Source organism: Gavialis gangeticus, unplaced genomic scaffold (assembly GCF_001723915.1).
Source record: "Gavialis gangeticus isolate Ggan-Ray unplaced genomic scaffold, GavGan_comp1, whole genome shotgun sequence".
Lineage (NCBI taxonomy): Eukaryota > Metazoa > Chordata > Crocodylia > Gavialidae > Gavialis > Gavialis gangeticus.
In genome coordinates, this window is record NW_017728996.1 from 32,768,564 (window position 1) to 32,785,471 (window position 16,908).

The following is a 16,908-nucleotide window of genomic DNA, read 5'->3' on the forward strand; positions in this document are numbered from 1 at the left end:
TGGATTTAGAGATTCGGCCACCAAATTGGGCCGAATCTCCTCCGCATCAAATCAGCACCTGAAGCTTCGCACAGCCCTACAAATTACCCACTTTCTTTTGAAGATACTTTCTTTGGGAGAAACTATAGTGAAGCTTCCCAGAAACTGCAACATCTCAATCTGACTGGATTCAGAAAAGACACAAACAAAGAGGCAAGCGTTTTATATTCACAAGTTCTTTCTTGAAATCAGTTCAAGGAATCATATTGTAAAGCATGGAAAAATGACTCAAGACCACAGAGGCCAAGGTGATTCTGTGTAATACAGGGGTGGGCAAAATGCGGCCCAGGGGTTGGATGCAGCCCACCAGGCCTCTCTATCCAGCCCACGGGGCCCCTAAAAAATTTAGAAAATTAATTTTTATTTGCCCTGGGTTGCCTGTCGTGCAGCCCCCGATGGCTTGCCAAAACTCAGTAAGCGGAACCTTTGCCCAAAATAATTGCCTGCCCCGGTATAATGGTATTAAGGCAGACGAAACTAAAAGGGATCACAATGGCAATGGTCAAATGTCCCATCATCAGGAGCATACTGTCAACCAACAAAACTAGTCTAATCATTATGCTACATCATGGCCTAAAACTAGAATTGAAGGATCAAGAAAATTTGAGGACTCAAAATGAACAAGGAAGTAGACCAAATCAAGCAACTTGCTACTTATAGGCCACTTAACTATCAAACTTGAAGAACAGTGTCACTTACAAGCAAAAATTAGTACAACAAATGCAGATTAGAAGACAGGGAGAAGCAAATATATGATATACAAGTGATTATTGTACCAAGATTAGAATAACTTTATTAACTTGGGCTGGATTTGAACAAGTGATGAGGAAATCATAGACCCTATAGTTCCTGAGCCACCCAGTTCAATTTTTATGTGCATATTTTAAGTTAAATTAAAATTTCAGAGTTGTTGGGTCACACTGATAGGTGACCAGAGGAGGAGGGAAAGGCAAGGGAGAATGCTTTGCTTGGACAAGAAATTATTCAGCTACTATGTTAAAGCTTACAACAAATAGCTGAACCTTTAAAAATAAGAAATCAAAAGTTGTGTTGCTATAATTAGGCTAGATCGTTCTGGGAAATAGGATTTAAAGGCCTGACTTCAGGACTAATGTTGCATAACTGTTTATGCAAACCCAGGTAACAGCAAATATTTGACACCTAAGAACGTGATTTTTGATGTAATACACATTTCATACAAATAAACTCCAACTGTGGTTTTGTACTTAAAAGTTGACAGCATAATCCATGTCCTGAATTAGTTTCACAAACTGACATTCAGACACCACCAGAATTCTAAACTGCAGCAATATTTTTTGTAGTGTAATATGTTACAATTACCCAACAAGTTCACATATTTACTTTCCCAAAGGTGAAAAAAGTACCTTTTCACAATGGTGAAAATACAGCTTTGTAAAAAAGCCGTAAGTAATGCCCCAAACTTATACTGTTTAATTGTAGGAAGTGCTTTCCATTTTTCTGAAAATACTGTTAACTATTCAGATGCATCATTACAATAAATAATCCTCCATTCCAATATTTTGTAGAGTTTATGTGGTACAATTATTTTGAAAGCCAACAGCTTAAGTTCCACGTCTTGCTGAATAAATATACTACAGCTGCTATTTGAAAATTACTTTTTCTTATAAAAGTCTACTTTACGCAAATACTAGTTAAAATATTTTCTCCTAATTACCTGAAAAATAACACAGCACAAGTGTTATTTTATGTACTTGAATTTCAAGAGATGCAGCTGTTCCTTATATTTACCTTTCAAAAGTTGATGTTTCTGTTTTTCCTTCAGATAAACTAGATCTTGATTTTTTCTGTAATAATTAATGATATTTTTAAATTTTACATCCATAACCGATTACACTAAAATGCAGTAGACAGAATTTGACACTGTGATTTCTTCAAATCTGCAAGTTATCGATATCCACTGGAGATCTTTGTATAGCTGTCTGCAACCAGTCTTTCACATTAAGGAAAAATTTCTTTTTTTTCCTTTTTTTTTTAATTGACACATTCCTGGAGCCCTCATTCATATGAATAATCCCAATGACCTCTTACTTGAGTAAGGTCTGCAGAACTGAGTACTCACAGTTGGTGTACTCACATGTTTGGTGAAAAAAGAATCAGGAGGACTGCAGACAGTCAGGCAGTGATTAGTAGAATAGCAATAAAAGCAAAATTAAAGTTAATGCAATATAAAGTATTACACAGACCACTGAATAGTGTATGTTGGAAAAGTTATCTGATAAGCAGGACTTGCACATAAATTTGTAAAGCTCTGGTTGTGAGTGCTTAGTACAACACTTCTACAAGAGAACCAACTGCCATCCATTGCAACTTAGGTTGTTACACAATTTTTCATCAGCAAGGAAGGTATAGCAAGTGAGTTATTCTCTCTCTTATAAAATAACCAATTTTAAGATGTTAAAAGAATGGACAAATTACAGTTTGCTGTCTGGAAATAGCAAGTTTAATTAAAGCATCTGCTATAAAATAGATCCTACTAAGTTTCATCTAAATCACTGAAAAAGCAGGGCTTAAATGTTCTCCAACTATCAAGAAAGGAGTGAACTGATAGCTGATTTCTGCGAGTCATCTCCCTAGATTTTGACTGCTGTGCTGTTCTCAAGGAAATCTAACTAGCCAGTCTTGGTTCTTCCCAAGCTCCTGGCTCCTAGTTTCAGCTCCACTTCTGGTCTCAGACCCCCTGCTACTTATCAATCCAATAAACAGCACAGATCATGCACTATAATTTACAAAATAGCAATCAGTCCATGGCACAACAGAAAATTAAACAGAATCATAGATGATCCTAAATTGGTACATCACACCTGAGAACTACTGTTTCAGGGCTCCTTCAAAATCAGAAAACTAGCAGTGAATTGGTCTAAATTTCATTCATATTTTGAATTAAGTGCATCTTCTAAAACCACAAAGACAAAAACGTTAATGTTCATTTTAAATGAAACCAAGCTCCAGGAGCCCATGGACAAATTACAAAGCAAAAACCTAGGTTCTAGAACATGTGGGACTCCATCATACCACTGAAAACACATTTCTATACATTAAACAAAATTCAGTCTTTAGTAGAAAAACAGTGGACAACTATAAGAAAAGACAGCTAAAGCAAAGGGCCAATGGAAAAAGTTTTGCAAGGCTTACTTCAAGGAGCTCCTTTTACCTTTATCCCACTAGAACAGCTGTGCTCAGCACGTGGCACATGGGACTTCAGGTGGGTCTGGAAATTTGGTGGCATAGCAGTGGTGGCAGAATTGACTGCTGCTCCGGTGCTGCCAAATTTCTGGATCTGTGGGGAGTCCTGTGGGCTGGATAATGTGGCCCTGTGTGCTACATCATGCCAGTGTGCAGTTGGGTAGGCACATAGTTGCTCTGCAGTCAGATCCAGGTGTGTAGGGTTGGGCTGACACACGGGATTGCAATCCCAGACCAACCCCACATGCTGATCCCAAATCGGATCTGGCCCGCAGATTAACTCCATACCACCCATCTGGCTTGCAGAGCCAGAAGGCTGAGCACCACTGCATTAGAAGATAGATTCCCAGCTTTCCTAAAGAATCATACATCGGTCCCCAAAACTATCATTTCCCACTTAGCCTGAGCAGGGAACTAGTGCTGCTTATAAACGGAGTACCTAGATTGTATTTTGAGCAAGAAGTGCACAACACTGTAAAATAAGCCTCACTCATTTGTGCCGCTCCAGGTACAATCAGGGCTGCACCAAGCTGGTTTCATCACAAATTTGTAAGCCTGGGCATACTTGTAGGCTGGTATTATTTCTTTGGCTATATGCCAGTCTTGCTCAAAATGCTGTGCAGCCATTCCTACAGAAGGCTTGTGCTCAGCCAGAATTCCTCCTTTTCCACTCCCTGGCAATATTTTGGTAACAGCAAACTGTCTCTTCTGATGAAAAGGACAGACAGAAAGATAAGTTCAAACACCAAACTTGCTCAGAGCTCTGCAAATCAAGCTGCAAGGAAAAAAATCTGTTAAGTGTTGAGAGCCTGGAAAAAAAGTGGGTGAAGTAGATGTGTGTGCTATGATAACCTTCAGCTCCTCTGTACGCACAGAACAATTGTGTGCATGCCTGGGAAAGGCTGTTTAAACTGGGAAACAAATGACTGATTTTCCTCACTCCCCTAAAAAAAAATCATCATAAAAAAGTGAAAAAAAAGGAAAAAAATAGAATGTCCAATTCCCCTTAAGATTTAAGTAACATATGCAACACAACTAATAATAGCTTCGTTAATCAGATACATAAGTACACTGAGTACCTGAACAAACTGGAAGTTTCTGATGTTACGAATTTATATAACCTAATTGTCTCTCCAATGTCATGTCATTTTGTAGCAGAAAAAGGACAAGACTGGGTTCTTCATATCAAAGATGTGTTCTGGACATAATTATATAACAGTATATACATATATTTAAATAGAAATATCACAGTCCCTCAAACAATTCTAGATGTTCAAAAATATTTTTATTCAGATATCTTTACACTGTAAAAAATATTACCTCAGATTTAGCTTCTCTCTCTCTAATGGAGATTTCAGTCTTTAACCTAGTGGATAATGAATTAAGATTCAATGTTTTCAAATACTAACATTAATATTAAAGAGAGGTGAAAAATGGACAAATATACTTAATAAGAAAACATCCTGGCAACTTCAAATTAACTTTTATTGTTGAAATGCATTTTAATTTTGCTTGAAGTCTACTTATTTTCAAAAAGACATCTCAACATTTAAAAACATTTATTGTTTACATACTGTAAAATTACATGTTTGTTTCATGTAATCTGTGCCTCTCTCACTGATTGAAAAAAATTCTAAAACTATTACTTCCAAGAAATCATTCTGGCTATGCTCATTGATTCTATTTGATGATAGATAATACATATATGCTCAGTGTTAGCAACCTTTTATATAATGAGGAAGTCAAGATATTAGCATATTAAAGTACTTAAGATTTAAAAAAACTTGCAACAATTTAAAAATTAAATCTGCACGTTTTTTAAAATGATTTCTCCATACACACAATACCAGTACTACCGAGTAGTCTTTAAACAGAAATTGAATGTTTCCATCTTAAATTGTAGAATCTACTGTATCCAATACCCAGAAAAATCATGTGTGGATGTGCATATGTGCATACATCTTCTTTGGAATGCTGTACAATGTTGAAACTGACCTCTAACTATCACTTGGAGGATACTCTTCACCCAAAATACCTTCACAAGCACAATCCATACATTAGATTAGCTATAAATTATTTAAATTTATTGACTTCTAAAACCACATTAATTAAACAGCTTATCACAACATCACTGTGATTGATTTTCTGTGTTTATATAAGAAAATGTTACTGCAGAGATAGCAAGAAGTACATCACCTGTAAAACCTTGTTAAGTCATCAGTTTCAATATAAAATCTAACCTTTCAGAGGCTTTTTTTGTTTATAAAATTGCTTGTGGTTGTACCTTCTTTGTTGATGCTGCATTAAAGTCAATTTTAATTTGCTGAAGTATGGTGCTATATCTATCACACCTGACCTAAGTAATAATGTTATTAATCAAGAATTAAATGATTCATGACCTCAGTGGGGTTTAATGGCTGTTTCTACCATGTACATTATACTTAGCATAAGAAACAGATGTATTGATTTGAATTTTATGACAAACCGATATCACTAACATTAGAAATGATATAATTTATCGTAATTGCTGTTTTTTTCTTGACTAGCCCAAGAGAAAACCAGCGTTAAACATCTTTCCAATAATCTTTAATATTCTCAGTGAACACTTTGTAAATAATGCCTGTTAATAATGTCTTCATAATGTTAAAAATGACTTTGCTAGTGCTATACAGAATCATATGTGATCATTTTAGCTATTATATTCTAATTTATTATATAAAATATAGCATGCTCATGTAAGGGAACAAAAGATTGCTTTGTTGTAGCACCTCTGTGTTAGCATAACCACAATGTAAAACTAATTAACAGCAAGGAAAAAGTAAATCAAATGCCAAGGTTGTGTTCAATAAACAGACACCTAAACCACTTTTGGGGTCAGGGATTTAGAACATTCTTAAATATTTAATCATCAGTATCAATACTAATACAAGATAAAGCTACAGCTAACATTGGTTTATTTTTTTGCACTGAAATCATTAAAAAATGAGTATAATAAGCATGTTTTTCATAATAGCTTGTGTAAGAGACAGAGCAGTTAGACAAACAAGTTGAAAAGACCAGTCTAATTTAAACATTTGTTTAAATTAGCAAATTAATCTTGCATAGTCAAAAATCTTGGTATCTGAACAAGATTTTACTGCAAACCTTGCAGTGAAATGCAAGGTTTGCCATCAAATTCAATGCAAGAAAAACAAAATGCAGTATGTGTTCATTATATCTGTACTCCTTATTAAAACCACACTCTCATGGACTTCAGTAAACTATGCATTTAAGTACCTTAAAACTTTACACTTCATTTCTTCAGAAAAATTTCTTAAGTTACTTTTTCAAAATAGGCAGCATCTCCCCTCACTCTCTTTGTTGTCTAGCAACAGGGCAGACACCCTCTGATTATCAAAATTAAATAGGACCATTGTGAAGCACAACTGACTATGAAATAAATCTGCTAAAGAGAGGTTGCAACTTCAGTCCCATTAAGAAAATGGAGATGACAAAATTATTCTTCAACTTCTATAAAATAAACTTTCAATTCCGAAGCGTGACCATTAACCTTAACAATATTCTTCAAATATTCTTCAAAAATATACTATATACACAATTTCAGCAAGTTTTAACTATGGATATTTTGACATCTACATTATTCTGCTATGATAATCGGGGGGGAAAAAGAAGCTTAATCACTAATACTTCTTACAGATCCCATTTTAAAATTAATTTTGAATTCTAATGGATACACTTGTGTATATTGTTGTTCTTTACTCAAGAAGCAGTGTTAACATGGAGGATGTTATATAAGGTTCATATATAACAAAGAGGTTAAATCCCTGCTAAAAGTGCAAACTGAACTCAATCTAATTATGCTGTTACCTTATTATGAATATCATTACAATTACCTCATCGTAAAATCTGTTTTTTTAAATTTACACATTATATTTACACACATTCACATATGAGAAATATATGGTATAAATGGATCATAGCTAGACTCATGAATTTGAAAAGTTGTGAAAAGTCATTTACTTTGGATAGTACTAGCAACAGGAACCTGACTGACACCGACAGAGCACAAGAAAAAACATTTTTACAATGGTATGGCCAGCCTCTGGTACTCTAAAGTATTCATTAACATAATTAACAACTTTGAGCACACTGGTTTCAGAAACACAATTTCTATAGACTACTCCCCATTTTATTCAGGGATAAACTAACTGTTGGCTAAATTCCACCAAGCTGAACAGCACAAGTAGAATTTAAGATGCTCTAGCTAACCTTATGCAGCACATAGTATTATTAGCATTAAAGATGATTAAACTATACTTATATAGCATGCATTCACACTTCATGAAAGCATTTATATAAAAACAAGAATATGTCTTTTAGATGTACATGGAAAGTATGTGCATATGTGTCTAAATCTAACTTAATACACTTGCTTATAACAGTGATTGTTCCAATCTTTTCCCACAACTCGAATGTATTACCATCTTAAAATATGACAGACTCGCTCCTTATTGGCCCTTGGGGGTAGACTGGGTACCAGGCTAACCCATTAATAAGGCTGGACAGGCAAGGGCAGGGACTGCAGCACTAGTAACTGGTTTAATTAGCATGGAAGGTCATTATTCTAACCCTTTGGCTGGAACAGCAATTATATAGGGAGCATGCAGCAGTCCTTTAGCACAACTCATAGTTGGTTTAAGTCTCTTCAATGACCCCCGTTCTATTCACACACTGTCCAAATGATCAGGTCTTAAGCAGATGGCATTTGTTCACTATCATGGCCAAATCAAGAATGCATGTAAACGTTTATAATGTCAGGACCCTAAAACAAAAAGGCCCAGTAAAAAGTTAAGGCAGTACAGCACCTTCTCTGCTATGGTTAAAATGAATAATTATTTCTCATTTAAAGGCTGGTTATCATAAACGTGCTATAAGTCACATGCTTATGCAGACTGTCTTGAAATTTTCTGTGCGTCATGAAAGCAGAGAGACAATCAGTGATCCAAATTTGGGATCATTTGATCAGTGGGTTCATAGGATACAGTATCTCCTGCTGAAAAAATCCTCAGAATTTAATACGGACAGATCCTAACCATATTTCTGTGCATACCTGGGGCTCTACAGCTTCTAATAGCACCCAAAATGTTCTTACAGTTCTCACTCAGCATCTCAAATACTGAATGCCATCCACTGTTATGCTCAGGAAGCAACATTGTTTAACTGTCTACACAGACATGTGTCTAAGTCTCATGTGCCAGTGTGCATGCACTGAATTGCCAAGAGGTTTTATAGCTCACCATGATCCACATGTGCTAAGTATCTCAAGGAGACAGTGCTGCTGCCACTGAATCTGAGGTACACTCAGACAATGTAAATTAAAATCCTATCGAGCCAAAATCCTAGAAAGATCTGAAGGGAGGTTTCTAAAACTAGCTTCTCAGAGGCTTTTATTTGGGGGAAATGTAATCTGAGTATAAAAGATAAATCAGGAAGTGCTCAAAATATTTTCAAAAAAATGCAGGCTAGATTGAAAGGCTAGGCAGCACCTGAGATTAGTGTGCTGTTAGTAAAGTGTAGACCAAATCACACCTTTGAGGACTAGATCCAACTTCTTTGTATGCTGCATTTGGCCTACAGGCCATAAATTGCCAACCCCTAGCCTAAACAACTACTAACACATATGACAAGCATCTTTTTCACTCTGCCAAAAAAATCCCAAATCCAGACAAAATAAAAACTTTACTAATGCCCCATAGTAATCCGGCATTTTTCCAGAACATCAAGTTCTGTGACACTCAAAGCTCTGAAAACTAGGAAATTGAAAGTAAAAGTACACACTCGTGGAATCTGACTCTTCTCTCTTTGAGAAATGCCCCAAGTGTGCTTACATTGGATAGATTCATATTCTGTTTTTGTAAAGAGCAAATACCATTCACAAAACAGAGCAAGACAAGTGAACCAGAGTTCTGAGGCAGAACTGTTTTTAGCCAAGTTCTGGTAAACATGAGCTACCTGTTGCTACATCTGTTTTAATATACCAAGCATACTGCCTACATAGTACCAAATTTTCCAATCATTTCATCCCCCATCTACTTTTCTCTACAGAATTCCACCCACACTAGAATTCCACTAGCCATCACTGAGCCAAGAAGCATCCTTTCATCACCCCTTTTTGCTCTCCATGACAATAAGCCCTGGGCAGAGGTACTGATACAATGTTCAGACTTCAGTGCTGAAATGAGAAATTAATTCCATGTCCCTCAAAGTAAACTTGCAACTTTTTCCAGCAAGCCAAAAAATGGGAAGGGTGGCATCCTAAATTCATCTGTCCTCATATCGTGTTCAAAGGTTTGCCACAATCTAATCTAATCCACGTCCCAGATTCCCTCATATGACAATCACAGGTCTTTTAAACTACCGCTTATCATTCAATACAGCCAATACCTATTAAAGTAAATGCAGCTAGATCACACAATACAGTATGTTCAGACATCTGCTCTCCCAGGGTTTTTTTTTATTTCTGGAGCGGCCATTTTTACTTTGAAAAAGAAAAAGAAAGGCCTGAACTTCTGTACACTCATGGTTTCCCCTAGGAGAGAAGCAAGTCTCCCAGGAGAAACCAAATGTTTGTACATGGCTGATGTTAATACCCAGTGGCTACTGTTAGCTTGCAGAGCAGATTTACATTTGATTTGGCATGTGGCTTTAGGGGAAGGACTTGGCTTTTAGGAGGTCTGCTACTGAAAATGTAGGTAGATAAGATACTCTTAGTTAATGAGGTTCTTCGTCAGTGAGTATAATCCGATCTCCTGCCCTTAATAATCTTTTTGGTACTTTGTCTAGCTGTGTTTTAATGTGTTCCGAGAAACATGAAATCCACCATTTAAGAGATTATTCTGCAATCCAGTAAATAACCCAACAGGAATATCAAAGATCACAATTTACCTTTCTTAATTTAAACATTGTAACCATGCTTGTATCTTACTGGAAACAAAGAAAGGAGAGGAACTTCAGATGGTACATCATCACAATACTTAACTTAATATTAAGGGCAAGAAAAAAATTAATGTATTAGCTCTTTTAATTTTTTTCTTTGAAGTCATTTCATTCTCCTCTTGAATACTTTTGATATCTCATTTCCCAAGTTTGCTTGTGTCACCATTGCTACAGCATAATGGACACAGAAACTAATTAAAAAATATACCATGGAAAGCAAAGTTAAGCTACTACCCTGGGACACGGAGGGCAAGGTTTAATTCCAGTGCTTTCTGGGCAAGTCACTTAGGGCACTGACAGGTGTGAGGGGGTGGGGGGCAAGAGCAAAAACAAAACAAATTTTTTACTGTAAAAATTAATTGGACCTGGTTCTGCAGCATTTGTATAAATCAGGCACTTCAACAGGGCTTTTTGGCAATTTTATGTAAAGCTGACACAATTATCCATTAATGACTCATGCCCCTGGTGGCTGAGGGGGCACGGCAGTGGCGGGGTGTGGCAAGCACCGACCAAGGGTCAATGACCACTCACAGCCACTGCCAGCAGCGGCAGCAGCAGGCAACAGTGTCGGTGGCACCTTTTTGTAGGGAGTGCACCATCACGCTTAGGGGGTGCACATGCACCCCTCTGCACCCCCTACACGTTGCCCCTGCAATCATCTACAGGGAACCCTTGCTTAACACTGTTTCACTTAGCGCTATTTTGCTATAATGCTCATTTTAAATTGATACCTGATTTCACTTAGCGCTCAGCTACTTTCACTACAACACTTGCGGTCGCCACCTTGGGTCATTAAAAACAACTGCGGGCACCATTTTGGGTTGTCAAATACTTTCAGTTTTGCTTACTGCTCGTTTTTTCAAGAACCAATTAAGAGCGCTAAGTGGGGGTTGCCTGCATTAGATAAAAGCGCCATAAAAGTCCTGCTGAAGAGCCCAATCTATACAGATGCTGGGCGAGCTGGGTCCAACTAATGCAATGCCTCTTTTGGGCATGTGCTAGGTTTGCTGCAGGGGTGTGTGGAGTTTGCAGTGCCATTTTTGGTGTGGTTTTTTTTATGTCCATAAGCAGCCTTAGCCTCTCTGAAAACATCCCCATGGCACACTGCCTTGCTATACACAGATATCTAACCTAGGTCTGCACAAGCTCGCTCACATACTGGAACCTCTGTATGGAACAAGGCAGTACCATGCAGAGAAAATCCTGTCAACTTGCCATGTCTGAGCTCCTGAAAAAGAAACAGTATAACTCAATTTGCTCAGGTATAATTCCTTAATGTTTTTTGAATCATATACCACATTTTCTGGCACATGCAACACATCTGCATTTGAAACATGAATGATAACTATGTTTCTGGTCCTAAGTTTTTACATTACACACAAAATGACCAAGTTTTTTTTTGTTTGGAATATATAGGTTGCATATGACTCCTGCATTTCCCATAGTTGAAGCTATGAAAAATTAAACACAAGATCAGAACACTGATTCATCTACTGTTTCCATAGAGGTAACTATGATACATTACAGAGAAAGGGGGGCAATAAAGGCTATAGGAAATAATTATGTAATGACCTGCCCATAAGGGATATTTCTTTCTAACATTCATCAGCTGGTGGCTGAATTATGCCTTAAGGCATAAGGATTTGCCTCCTTTTTGAAATGTCCCCCTATGATATCGTGTTGTAAGCTATGTAAACTATCATTTCCTTATACATGAAAATACCTAATACTTCTTGCAATCCTACTAGAACTTGGTGATTCAATGATATCTTGTCATAAAAGTTTCCTTATTCTTGATTCTTGGCATTGGCCATCTCCTTATTGTTGATTATTTGAAGATCTTTGGGAGAGATGACATATTTTTGTTTAACATACAATACCTAAAACCCATTCAATTTAGGGTTGAATAAACTCATAATCCTTGTTATGTGGTCTCCTGTAGCTCTGCCAGTGTAATTGGGGAATCTTATTTCTAAGGTTAAAAAGAAGTACAAAACTGCAGACTCTTTTTGAAAGCCTGCATAATAATAAAAAAGTAAAGACAGACATAAATATCATTTATTTTTCTTCGCATGTCATATTAAAGAAAGTTAATAACAAAAATAAAACAACAAATTAACTCTGCTTTATTCTAAATTTCATATAATCATAACCTAGTTTAATTCAAATTAAAAAACCAAACATCAAAATAATATTGCCATAATTCAATAAAGAACAGTGAGGGCTCATAATACATTAACATCACAGGTAAGTTGAAACAGTGTTCCCTTTGATTTTAAGCTCAAGTCCAGGAAAGAGAAATTCCAATGCTTCAAAATCATGCACCATGTATAATCTTTGCCAAGTTGGACAAAAATCTTTCAAGTATTTACTATTATTAATTATATTTGCAGCAAAAAAAGAACTGAATACAAATCAAAATTAAAACCACAGAGTCAAATGGAAGTCACGGAGCATCTGGAGCTCAATCTCCTTAAAATTTAAGAGTGCATATTCAGGTGTATATTTTAGCTATCTCTGATTACTAAAAATTACATTAATTTAGTTTAAAAATGTTGAAAAGAAAACTTACTCAGATACATGCTCAGCAGTTGGGCAACCTAGGGAAACTGGAATAAAAAATAATTTATATTAATATACATCTTTAAAGAAAATCACAATATCTTAACATTTAATCTGGAACGATACTGTCCAACAGCAACTACTAATGTGGTACATCTAAATCTTACATTAAGAAGGATACTTCACGTACTTACCATTCTCTATAATAACTTGGCAAGTGTGAGTATGGCTTTCACTCAAATGCGTGGCCATGTTATCTAAGCCAGAAACATCAGTTAGGAAATCACAATTAAGACATACTACAGTCACACCCCTGGAGAAGAAAAAGTAAAAAAGAGTGAATAGCTCAATGCTATTAAAGGTTACCCCTGCATTTTCCCAATAGTTCTGGCCTATGTAAACTTATATAATACAAAGGGCCAGTGAATATACTTTTATATTCCTATATGATTATAGCATGGCCTTAAGCTCACAAAGATATTCTTGCTTTTTATTTGTACTCCAGTAGCACTTGGATATCCCCACCCACAAGTTGGTGAAAAAGAAAAGCAGATAGCTGCTCTCATTATATACTGCTAAATCAGGGGCAGGCAATTATTTTGGGTGGAGAGTTGCTTACTGAGTTTTGGCAAGCTGTTGAGGGCTGCATGGGTAGCCCCGCCCCCTGACAGGTGCCCTGTTCCTAGTCACCATCTTGGGACTTGAAATCCTGACCCTATCCTCTGACCTTTGCCACCAGAAGTCCCTCCCCTTGCCCCTGGAAGTACTCCTTTGGGGAAAAGGGTTTGCCATCTTAGGGGAAAAAAACAAATTACATACTAAAAATCAAACACCCATAATAATATATTTTAATTTAATTTAAAAAATATTTTTGTCCTGATTGGGGGTTTGTGGGGATGGGTGGATGCATGTGTATGGGTATGGATGTGGGTATGGAAGCCATGTAGTGTGGAGTGGCGAGCCAGTGGGCGGACAGAAAAGTGGGGAAAGCAGCACAGGTAGGGGTGGGGGGGAGCGAGCAGGAGCATGGGGCCTGCACCAATGTCCTGGGACCAGCGCTGGCAGGGCCCAGATTGGAGTGGTAGGAGTGGGGGGTGTGGGCTGGCAGGGGTCTGTGGAGCCGGGCTGGGCTGCACCAACAGGGAGAGGGGGGAACTGACCCAGTTCCACAGAGCCCCTTCTAGGTGGGACCCCACGCTCCTGCTGCCCTACTCTGGGCCCCACCAGCGCTGGCCCTGGGACATTGGCACAGGCCCTATGTTCCCACTGGCTCCCGTGTGCCTTCTCAATCCCAGTGTCCCTGCCCCAGCCCCACGGTAGAGGTGGGGACAAGCACGCAGCCCTGACCCCACGTGCCATGTCCTTGCCGGGAACAAACTGGTACTCAGCACAGTGGGAAAAGCATCCCCACCCCCTCCATGGCTGGTGCTTCCTTTATGCAGCCCATACAGGACTGTCCTGCCTCTCCACCACGTGGCAACACAGAGCAGGCACAGGCAGCCCCGCACAGGCTCTGAGTGGCTGCAGCACAGGGCACTGGCAGTGGGAGGGGCACCGGCTGCTTTTCCTCCACACAGAGCACCAGTTTGTTCCCTGCTGCCGCTACTAGCCTGGGCCCCAGCACCAGCTCTGGGCTCACCTGTCAAGACTGAGTCGTATAGCAGTAGCTGTTGGGCAGAAGCTGCTGCTCCGTGTGAAGGAAAATGGCCCCCCTGCTCGCTGCTGCCGGGCAGCGTTTGCTGCAGCCCCCCCAGAAGCCTGCGTTGCACTAGGCTGTGCTGCCCTGTGGCTGCTCCACATGGCCACTGTTGCCACGCTTGGCAGTACAGAGACAGTGGCGAAGTTGCCACACCACAGCTTAGCACAGCACGGGCTCTGGACGGGCAGCCGCAGAAAACGCTGCCTGGTGATGGCGAGCCACAGGGCTGCTTTCTTTCACACCGAGCAGCAGCTTCTACCCAGCTGCTGCTACCATGGCTCAGCCCCAGGAAAGCAGGGAGCTGGTGCGGGGCCCAGGCTAGCAGTGGGGAATGAACTGGTGCTCAGCGTGAGGCAAAAGCAGCCACTCCCCCTCTGCATGGCCAGTGCCCCGAGCTGCAGCCACTTGGAGCCCATGCGGGGCTGCCTATGCCTGCTCTCCATTGCCATGCAGCAAAAAGTCAGGACAGCCCTACAAGGGTTGCGAGCAGCTGCAGCAGGAAGCGCTGGCCACGGGGAGGGGGAGCAGCCGCTTTTCCCCCTGCACTGAGCACCAGTTTGTTCCTTGCCTGCTGCTGCTGCTCCGTCCAGATGGGTGAGCATGGGGTCAGGGCTGCGCACCGGTTCCCACCTGTACCATGGGGCTGGGGCAGAGGCACTGGGAGTAAGCAGGTACGCAGGAGCCAGCAGCAGCCAGGCAAGAGTGTGGGGCCCATGTCAGTATCCCGGGGCCAGCACTAGCGGGGCAGGAGCATGGGGTCCCAGCCAGCTGGGGCGGGGGGTCTATGGAGGCAGGTCAGCTACCCCCTCTCCCTGCTGGTGCAGTTCAACCTGGCTCCACAGACCCCTGCCAGCCTACCAGCCCACTCTGGGCCCTGCTGGTGCTGGCCCTGGGACACTGACACAGACCCCACACGCTGCTCACTTCCATTCTTCTCCACCCCTGGGGCTCAGCAGGAGCTGGCCTGGCCCCAAGGACTGGGGCGATCCCCATGGTCCTCCCCTATCTCCCCTGAATTTCCCCTCCCACTTCTTACCTGAAATTCCCACACTGGTCCAGCCACAAACAGCCCCACAGTCCCAGGACAGAAGTTCCTGCTAGACAGGGGCTTCCAGCTGAGGGGGTGGGGCTGGGTGGACCCTGCTGTTGCAGGAGTCTGCTGTGGCTTTCCCTGGGTCCTACTGCCCCTGGCTCCTGTCATCTTTGACAGGAGCCAGGGGCAGATAAATATTAATTTTCTAAATTTTTTAGGAGCCCAACGGGCCAGATTGAATGGCCTGGCGGGCTTGGATTTGGCCTGTGGGCCATATTTTGCCCACCCGTGTGCTAAATTGATCATGGGTTGCTCCCCCACAAGTGGCTTCACTTTCCTCCCAAGACCATTTTTACTTCCATGCTGCTTCCAACTTGTGGCAAACCACAAAATCAGGAGTTCCTCTGTTTGAGTTTTGACTATTGGGCTCACAAAATACTACCTCAGCAACCGGACTGTAAAAAAAACAAAAACAAAAAACAACCCTTAAAAATGCAACTGAAAAATAAGAATTACCTCAGTACTTCTGAATGTTTTTTATAGATCCAAAATCTTTTACTTGGACGAGCACTGTGAAAACTAGAGAAAGGAACAAAGGTTATTCTTTAAACTAATTTTTCATCTACATAGGAAATCTTCTGCGGAGTATTCCAAAGAATTATCACCACTATAAATGGCCTCCACTTTGTTTAAAAACATGAAAGTAAAGGGATTTTAATGCACACTCTTTTATGCAGAACTGCACTGTTTTGCAGTGGTAGATTTGATACAGAATTACAAAAAACTTACAGGTCCATGTACCATATAATCTATTCCAAAGGCAAAAAAGTAGCCCTAAAATTTTTTTTAAAAAAATCACTTGCATTAAGTATTCAAGATAAGACTACCTGTAAAAAACAGAAACAAATAGAACTCCAAATACATTGAAACTATAGACTGAAACTCCCTTATCCTTTCCAATGCATCTATTTAATAGGCCTGTGCGAAGCAGTTAGTATTCGCTTCAGATTCAGGTTCAGCCGATTTGGGGGACACTGATTCAAATCACTGTCCCAAATCTATTAGGCCTAATTGGACCCCCTGCCCACTCTCCCAGACCCATCAATGGCTGCCCCGCCTGGCCCCAGCTCTGTTTTGTTTTTTTTCTAAAAAGCCCCAGACTTGCCAGGTGGGGTGGGGGGCGATCCCCACTGTACCCCACTGCCCGCACTGTGTGAGAGGCTCTGCCACAAGCTCCCTGACCCCCACCTGCTCTCCCAGCCCCCCCACCCCCATGGCAGCCCCACCTGGCTCCAGCTCCCAGCCCTTAAAAAAAGCCCCGCACTCACTGGCTCCTACCAGGCAGGGAGGGAGG

General features: G+C 40.2%; 1 protein-coding gene across 11 annotated transcripts in view; it reads right to left on the minus strand.

Annotated features, from left to right (window-relative positions):
* The window catches only part of ZNF280D (zinc finger protein 280D), a 109,415-nt gene that overhangs the window by 16,036 nt on the left and 76,471 nt on the right, over positions 1–16,908 (minus strand). For 5 of the 11 annotated variants that reach the window (XM_019504269.1, XM_019504268.1, XM_019504270.1 and 2 more), the window contains 5 exons: positions 16,071–16,133; positions 13,017–13,135; positions 12,833–12,869; positions 4,585–4,630; positions 1,810–1,865 (listed from right to left, as the gene is read on the minus strand). In XM_019504269.1, the coding sequence (XP_019359814.1) occupies positions 1,810–1,865; positions 4,585–4,630; positions 12,833–12,869; positions 13,017–13,135; positions 16,071–16,133 (321 nt within the window). Of the gene's footprint in view, positions 1–1,809; positions 1,866–4,137; positions 4,209–4,584; positions 4,631–12,832; positions 12,870–13,016; positions 13,136–16,070; positions 16,134–16,908 lie in introns of all 11 variants that reach the window. The other 6 variants (XM_019504277.1, XM_019504276.1, XM_019504279.1 and 3 more) reach the window with 3 other exon arrangements.